Genomic DNA, 8,481 nt, shown 5'->3' on the forward strand with positions numbered 1-8,481 from the left:
GAGGAAAGAACTAACCTGAGAAAACAGAGGGAGAATGGTAACGCCTGCATGACCACCAACAACAGGAACATTGACCTCTGCAGTGGCGAGAACTTGAGTCAGAATTCAAAGCATTGAAAAAACAAGAACATGACATATATATCACATAACCAATTACTACCAAAGGGCAGAAAGGCAACGAGACAAACCTGCAACAGGGACCTTTGCCTTTCCAGCATAGAAGGTCTTGGCCCTAACAACATCAAGAGTGGTTACACCAAACAATTTCTTTTCATCGTAAGTGCCAGCCTTCTTGAAAACCTCTGCCGCAATTGGAACAGTAGAGTTCACAGGGTTGCTGATCATGTTGACGAGCGCCTGATTCAGAAAACGGGAATTTCCAATCTTCAGTCAGCTGTTTGAAAGAACACCAAAACTACAGATAGGAAAACAAAAAAAAAACGCCTAACTAAGCAGATGTTTAGCAAGGGAAAGATAAGCTCTTGATACATACATGGTTAGTTTATTCTCTAACAACATTCCACAGACGGAAAAGACAGTGACTTTACCACCATAATTTCACAAAATGAAACCGTGAATCCGAACAGGTACATGATTATACATTCTCTTCACAAAAAGATCAACACCATGATTGAACAACAACTGTCACCTGTGGGCAGTACTTAGCGATGGCGGTGCAGAGGCTCTTGACGATTCCAGCATTGATGTTGAAAAGATCGTCACGGGTCATGCCAGGCTTTCTGGGCACACCAGCTGGAATGACGACGAGGTCAGCTCCTTCAAGAGCTTTTCCCAAGTTATCATCGCCCATGTATCCCACAACCTATCCATACGAAGCAAAACCCACATGAATAATTGTACCAATAGACAAAAAAAAACATGTAAAAGAAAAAAAATACACAAGGGCATTTCCTCCAGAAAATGGATCGAAATGTATATTGATCAGCAAGAGCGAACACTAATCATGATGCACACATTACGCAAGGAATCTCCAATGGCTAAAAAAAATATAAAACCAGAGATTCACACAAATACAAGAAATGACACCGAATCCGGCGGATAAAACAAGCGAATCAAACGGAAAATTAGATCCCTACGGAGAAATCCAAAATATTCGAGGGGAAGAGGATAAGGCGAAAAGGGATACCTGAGATCTGGTGTTGATGTGGCTGACATCGGCGGCGACGCCGGGCGTGTTGGCGATATCGTAGAGGGAGAGGCTAGAGACGAGAGGGTTAAGCTTCATGAGGAGGGCGAGGGGCTGACCGATCCCACCGGCGGCACCGAGGATGGCGACCTTACGCTCCGGGACAGACTCCGAGGAGATCCCACGGCGGAGAAGCGCCTGCTTCGCCGAGGAAGATGACCGGACGAGCATGGATCTGAACATTTTCGTCGGGATCGAGCAGAGAGAGAGAGAGACCGAGTCTTGGAGAGAGCGCAGAGAGAGAGGCGGGCCCTTCTTTTTATATGTGGTGAAGGTTGTGCTGAGACTTGAGAGTGATGAGGGACTCCACTTTGAGGTTTTTTTTATTATACACTTTACAATCTTATTATATATGTATAATCATATAATAAAGAAAGGAGCATCTAAAAAACACAGCCTTTTTACATTTCTAATGGATGGATAAATTTGAATTAGAAACTAATTACGATAATAAATTAAGAGATAATTCGGTCAACGACTATATCTGAAAATTCGGTCAACGACTATACTTACTCCTACGATGGAACGTTAAACACAGTTTGTTTTTTTAAAATACAAAAAAAAAAACAAATAATTGAATATAGCTCCGATAAACCGCAACCTGAGAGAGATCCTGTAGTCGTAACGATACACTCACTCTATGTTTAGATAACGTATCGGATTCCAAAACATAGGTTCTAATATTACAAGAGTGGAGGGTTCACCATCGTCACTCTAGTCCTGGTCGGTCGGTCGGTCACCACCCACCCGACTCCCACTGTCATCTCAGGGGGCATTTTCCGTCCATTGGATGGCCCGCTCCCACCGTGTTGTTGCGAAAGAGCATCGGTATTTTGCCCCGACACAGAAGAAAACAAAAACGAGGCATCAAGAGTTAGCGTTAGCAAATGACTATGGACGATTCCTTCCGGCGTGTGGCTCACAATTATCAAGCCAGAGCAAGCATCTATGCTATCTTCTAACAACCACGAATATGAACCAAGTTCCTACCAATCATCATCATCATCACCCATTAGAATCTTTTTCCCATCACGAGTATGCAAATTTCTGAATGCCACGGAATCTCCAAAAGCCACATCATCTTCAACATGAATTGAAGTTTCATCATGTTACTCAGCAGTGTAACGCCAGCTACCAAGTTGTATCAAACAACAACAATAATGGGCAACAATGGCTCGTTCCTACCCACATAAAAAAAAAAAACTCAAGCAGATCTTACACCAAGTGCACATTCTTTAAAATCGAATCTGCTTCATAGATTCTCCAATACAAAACTAGCTCGCTGTGATCACAACAGCCTAAGCAACCCCGCAAGAACCCCATACAGCAAACACCCGTTATTCGTACACCACCAATCAGATGATCACATAGCAAAGGTTATACCTACTGCCATTTATGTCACCGAAAGCATATAAACATTCTGTTGACGGTAAAAGCACTCCTCAAACATCAAAACCAGCTTAGCACTGGTGTAGAAGATGCAGAAGACAACTACACAGTCAGCCACAAGTAGAAAAGTTGGAAACTAAGCCAGAAAAACACCGGGGGCGGAGTACAAGAGATTATTAAAAAACTCACAAATCAACAAACAAAAATCCATCTGCTGCTAGTATCTCTGAGATTTAAAAAAAAAAAGAGTACATCAAGATATACTACTCTAGTCAGTCATTTAGCAACCAGGCACTCAGAATCCAAAAGCACATTCAGATCAAGTGCAGAGAGGTCAAAGCACATTGAACACATTCATCAATCCAGAGACTAAGTGGCTGCAATCAGGCAATCACCATTAAGCACAACAAGCATCTTCCCCCAACATGCTGTCACGAACCTGAATCAAACACCCAATTCACAAACTCAATTTGGTCATTAGCATTAAGAGGAAATCAATTCATCAAACGCAAAAAACTTTCTCGGTGCACTGCCTAAAGCAAATGGCTATTGTTGACACAAATAAGCATAACATCGATTAAAAACTTGTGAAGAGACAGAAGAAGAATCAACAACTGTATGCTAGTGCCGCAGACAAGAAAATAAGTAGAGCACTTCAACTGACAGCCAAAGCAGATACACAGAAAAAAAATGCATGAGATAGTGCCAACAGCTTAAAATACTCTATTCCACTATAGCCAATATCCACCAGAAAAGAGTCCGCTATAGAAAGACCACTTTCCTTGTTGTCCATTGGGACATTAAGTTGGGGCACTATTACGCCCAAACAACATAAAGAATCAAAGGAAACGTTTCATATAACACGGGGAAGACCAGCTGCAACATTTCTACCAAACGGACAAGACAAACCATCTCTACGACGCCAACTATAAAAAAAAGTCTGCCAAAAAGTAATAAGAAAGCATGTAAATGCAGAAGGCACACTCATGCAAAAACCTAATACCAGCCTGATAGAGTAAAATGATGAATAGGATATAAGGGATAACAACCTTGCCATTCAGTAATTTGGTGGGACATTGGGGTACATCCCACCGAGAGGAACTCTAGGCACCGGGGAGGTCCCAACAGGCTGATGATGCTGACCAGGAAATGCGGTTGATGACCCATAATGTCCAGATTCGGGGTAACCACCAGCAGGCATTGAACTCGGTGGCATTCTGTACGGCCCACCACCGGCACCAGATCCACCATATCCACCGCCAGCACCACCCATTGATCCAGCACCAGCACCACCATAACCCCCCAAACCTGGACCACCATACCCATCATAATGTCCACCGTACCCAGTCCCTCCATATCCACCAGCCCCAGCAGCACCAACACCCATGGAGGACGGAGCAGAATTCATGTGAAGCGGTGGCGGCGGTCCCGAGTATCCACCGTAAGGACCCATTCCACCAGGACCACCAGGTCGGCCACCAGCACCATATGGTCCGGGAGGAGGAACCATCCCCATTCCATCACCGTGAACATGCCCAGGCCCGGAACCTCCCTGAACAACACCATCCTGAGCCGGTGGCATCCCGGGCTTCCCTTTCTTACCATCTATAGCCAATTTACAGTGCAAATTCTTCCCGTCAATTACCTTCACCGGATCAGCAAGTGCCGCTCGTGCCCCTTCGGATGTCTTGTAGACAAACAAAGCAAAGCCCCTTGATTTACCAGTCAATTTATCGAAGCCCAATGGACCCTCTTCAATATCCCCATAAGCCAGGAAGTGATTCAAAAGCCTATCGGCCGGCATGTCAAACGGCACGTTTGCAACATAGATCTTCCTCATCGAAATGTCAGAAACGTTAGTTGTCGTACCTTGATTCCCAGCAGCCGCAAGCTGCGTGACTGTCACACGACCATCTATCTTTTTGGATGGCTCCTTCAGCGCGAGCAAGGCTCCATCGACATGCCGAAAAGTGACGAAACCATACCCTTTGGATTTCCCCGTTACCTTATCCAGAATCACAATAGCCTCTTCAAGATCACCGTAAGTAGAGAAAAGCGACCGAAGACCCTCGGTCGTGGTCTCCGCCGCGAGGCCACGGATGAACAGCTTCCGCTGAGCGATGTCAGAGTCGGCGGTCGAGCGAACGGCTTCGAGAACATCTGGATGGCAAACGGCAGCTTGCTGCAAGATGTCGAGCATCTGTTCAGTGGAAAACCGCTCGATGATCTTCCGAGCGTCCTGAGGCGTTAATCTAATTGGACCAGGGACGCCATCAGGGAACAATCCGCCGCCATTCTCGTCGAGCTTTCGCTTCTTCGTTAGATCCATGATTCGCAGATTCTCAAAAACCCTAACCCTAATCGAGTGGGGGAGAGGGAGACTCGAGTTAGGAGGGGTCACAAGAAAATAAATTTTCAGGAAAAGAAACGATGGAAAAACCGAGGGAAGCTGATATTATATAGGCCGTCGTATTTTGTGTTGGGCTGTTGGGCCGAGAAATTGATAATGTACAAATTCATTTTTTCTTAATTATTAATTATTTTGTGAAAACATGTTTTGGAAATTGATAAACACACCTGAGGTTTATCCGAAAAAAGGAACGTACAGTGAAATTATTTTTTGTTATAGAGATCAAACTAATATATAGATATATATAATAGAAATAATCTCATATATATATATATATATATATATATATTTCTATTGTATCATTACTACCTATATCTAATTCAATATTATCATATATTCAAATTATTCAACATTATTATATACTTAGATTTAATTTTAATTTTTTTTATATGAAAACTAGTGGTTATGTAATGATTAATCTTAATCAAAGTCATCATGTTTGGAAATTTCCTAAAAAAACCATGTGTGTATATATATAATATATATATTGAAAAATCAAATTGTGATATGACCTTGAGTAGATTTTGGACAAATTGCAATTTGATCTAAAAGAAAAGGAAAAAATACAATACCACCCTCGTATTCTTTGCCTATACCAAAATGAATTTGGACGAAAGGGAACCCTCTCGCTTAGTCAGAGGTTTCAAAATTAGAGTAGATGAAAAACAGACATTGAGTTAGCTGCAAATAAGACAACCAACAAGACAATAACCCCTTTCACAGTCAAAAGCTTTTTCAGCTCACCTGAAAATGAGATCCTTGTGAAGAAAAGCAAACCCTGTTCGGCAATTCTTGGTCGTTTCTTGCACCTCTTCCCAAACCCCATCAACCCAATATAATTAAAAAATCCACATTTATGTTATCATTTTTTTTTTCTTGCATCTTATCTTAGGTTGTATATGGAAAACATAAATAATGTCTAATGGCTTCTAGTCCATGGAAGCCAAGGGAGAAGCTTTAAGTCTTAGCTTTTGAAATTGAATTTAAGGACTCCATTTGTATATATTATTAATTAAAGGTTTCCTTGGAGGTTGGTGCGTTAGCTCATCTTCTCTCCCTTTCTTCTTCGTCACTTATCTCACAGTTTTTGCTTTACTTGTTTTACATTCTCTGTCTTAGAGTTTGATTCTTTCTTCCTTCTCTCTCTCTCTCTCTCTTCTCCTCCGATGGAACTTCCGGTGAAAGCTCCGGTTCCCGATCGCCGGAAAATTTCATACAGATTAGAGACCAAGAACCTTACGTATAGATTGTGTAGAAGCTTCATATTAGATGATTTTTGTGGTTTGTTCAAGGAAAGGGAAGAGAAGATCGTATTGAGGAGCGTTTCTTGTGAGGCAAGGCCTGGGGAGATCACTGCAATTGCAGGCCCAAGTGGCGCCGGGAAGACTACGTTGCTGGAGATTCTCGCCGGAAAAGTTTCTCCGGGAGGAGTTTCCGGACAAGTCCTCGTCAACGGCTGCCCCGTGGATTCTCCGGGGTTCAGGAGAGTTTCCGGGTTTGTGCCTCAAGAAGACGCCCTGTTTCCGTTACTTACGGTGCAAGAAACGCTCACGTACAACGCGCTCTTCAGGCTGAAGGCTAGGAGAAAAGAGGCCGGGACGAGGGTGAACAGGTTGATTCAAGAACTTGGATTGGAACAAGTAAAGGATTCAAGAATCGGTGATGGTTCGAGATCTGGGATTTCCGGGGGAGAGAGAAGAAGGGTTTCCATTGGAGTTGAGCTTGTTCATGACCCTGATATTATACTGATTGATGAGCCAACTTCTGGTCTAGATTCGGCATCTGCCCTTCACGTTGTTATGCTTCTCAAAGATATGGCGGTTAAACAAGGTAAAACCATTGTTCTCACCATCCACCAGCCCGGGTTTCGGATTCTCGAGCAGATTAATCGAGTAGTTTTGCTCTCAAACGGGTCGGTAGTTCACAACGGATCCGTTAGTTTGCTTTACCATAGGATCAAGTTCACCGGTCACCTTATTCCTCGCCGTGTGAACGTTCTTGAATACGCGATTGACATTGCGGAAAGTCTCGAGCCGGTTGAAACCCGTAACTGCAGGGAGGTTTTGCGCTGTGATGCTGTCAGAGAAAAGTGGAAGAGTTGCTGTAATAACGCAGACACAGAACAATCTGTATCCGGAAACAACAACTTGATACTGGAAGAAGTACTGATACTAGGGCAAAGATCTTGCAAGAACATCTTCAGGACAAAGCAACTGTTTGCAACCAGAGCTTTACAAGCCTCCATAGCCGGACTGATTCTCGGGACGATATACTTGAACGTGGGCAACAAAAACCGAGAACGGAAAGTTTCACTGCAGACAAGAACCGGGTTCTTCGCGTTTACTCTCACTTTCCTGCTGTCTTCCACGACGGAAGGACTCCCGATTTTCTTGCAGGACCGAAGAATCCTCATGAGAGAGACATCAAGAAGAGCTTACAGTGTCTTGTCGTACGTTCTGGCCGATACCCTCATCTTCATTCCCTTTCTCCTGATCATCAGCTGTCTCTTCTCCACGCCCGTTTACTGGCTGGTCGGTCTGAGACGAGAGGTTGACGGATTTCTCTACTTCTGGCTGGTGATGTGGATGGTTCTTCTCATGTCGAACTCATTCGTGGCGTGTTTCAGCGCCCTAGTCCCGAACTTCATAATGGGGACATCGGTTATATCGGGCCTCATGGGATCTTTCTTCATGTTCTCTGGATATTTCATCGCTAAGGACAAGATCCCGAGTTACTGGCAGTTCATGCATTACCTGAGCTTGTTCAAGTACCCCTTCGAGTGTCTGATGATAAATGAGTACAGAGGAGATCTGTTCTTGATGAGACAGCAAGACCTTACAGAGTCCCGGAAATGGAGCAATCTCGGTGTCATGTTCAGCTTCATTGTCTCCTACAGAGTTCTTGGATTCTTCATCTTGTGGTACAGATGCTACAGAACAAGAACCTAGTAGAGTTCCGTTTCTGTTTCTGATTATACGACACAGATTCTTATTGATTATGATTTTTTTTCTTACTTTGGATAAAATCATGCAATGTTTATTCTTTCACCAACAAATATGTAATTTTTTTTTCCATTTTGTATTATCATCTAATTCCTCCACACGATTGATTTAATAAGTCACGTACCAATCAAAACAATATAAAACAAATTGATACAGAAACAAAACCTCCTCCCCTGTTTTTCACGTATCATAAAACCTCTGTTTTGTTTCATCAACAAGATCACATATAGACATACTCAGAAGCTCCACTGCCTCCTAAAACACCCTGATTTTGATCTTTTTTTTTTTTTCCCAAGTTCCTCAACATGCAATATATATATATATATATATTGTGTGCTCCAAGTCTTTCAGAGACTCATCAGCTGCACAAACAAAGAGGTGATATTCTCTTTCATTCGTGCCGTGCAATTGGTGAACCCTTCACCATGAGCGTATGTGGTACTGAAACTGCGTTCAAAGTTGATGACTTGCAT

At 43.0% G+C, this 8,481-nt stretch overlaps 3 protein-coding genes across 3 annotated transcripts; 1 reads left to right on the forward strand and 2 right to left on the reverse strand.

Annotated features, from left to right (window-relative positions):
• Positions 1-3: 3 nt before the first annotated feature.
• On the reverse strand, positions 4-1,493 carry LOC104804850 (malate dehydrogenase 1, mitochondrial-like; the record flags this gene model as incomplete). The annotated part of the gene is made up of 4 exons (XM_010529209.1): positions 1,148-1,493; positions 650-823; positions 189-357; positions 4-77 (listed from the first exon to the last, which is right to left on the reverse strand). Coding segments are annotated over exons 1-4 (660 nt in total), but the record flags the coding sequence as incomplete, so codon positions are not given.
• A 193-nt stretch (positions 1,494-1,686) lies between these two features.
• On the reverse strand, positions 1,687-5,022 carry LOC104804848 (UBP1-associated protein 2C-like). Its single transcript, XM_010529207.1, has 2 exons — positions 3,646-5,022; positions 1,687-3,035 (listed from the first exon to the last, which is right to left on the reverse strand). Exon 1 carries the CDS (start codon positions 4,923-4,925, stop codon positions 3,654-3,656), a length of 1,272 nt encoding a protein of 423 aa, XP_010527509.1. The 5' UTR covers positions 4,926-5,022; the 3' UTR covers positions 1,687-3,035; positions 3,646-3,653.
• A 1,122-nt stretch (positions 5,023-6,144) lies between these two features.
• Positions 6,145-8,079, forward strand: LOC104804849 (ABC transporter G family member 10). Its single transcript, XM_010529208.1, has one exon. The coding sequence runs from the start codon at positions 6,173-6,175 to the stop codon at positions 7,952-7,954; it is 1,782 nt and encodes a 593-aa protein (XP_010527510.1). The 5' UTR covers positions 6,145-6,172; the 3' UTR covers positions 7,955-8,079.
• Positions 8,080-8,481: the final 402 nt, after the last annotated feature.

This window comes from Tarenaya hassleriana, unplaced genomic scaffold (genome assembly GCF_000463585.1).
Source record: "Tarenaya hassleriana unplaced genomic scaffold, ASM46358v1 Cleome972, whole genome shotgun sequence".
Taxonomy (NCBI): domain Eukaryota; kingdom Viridiplantae; phylum Streptophyta; class Magnoliopsida; order Brassicales; family Cleomaceae; genus Tarenaya; species Tarenaya hassleriana.

Coding starts and splice junctions, on each gene's coding strand:
- LOC104804849 (XM_010529208.1), top strand. CDS start 6,173: ATGGAACTTCCGGTGAAAGCTCCGGTTCCCGATCGCCGGAAAATTTCA.
- LOC104804848 (XM_010529207.1), bottom strand. CDS start 4,925: ATGGATCTAACGAAGAAGCGAAAGCTCGACGAGAATGGCGGCGGATTG.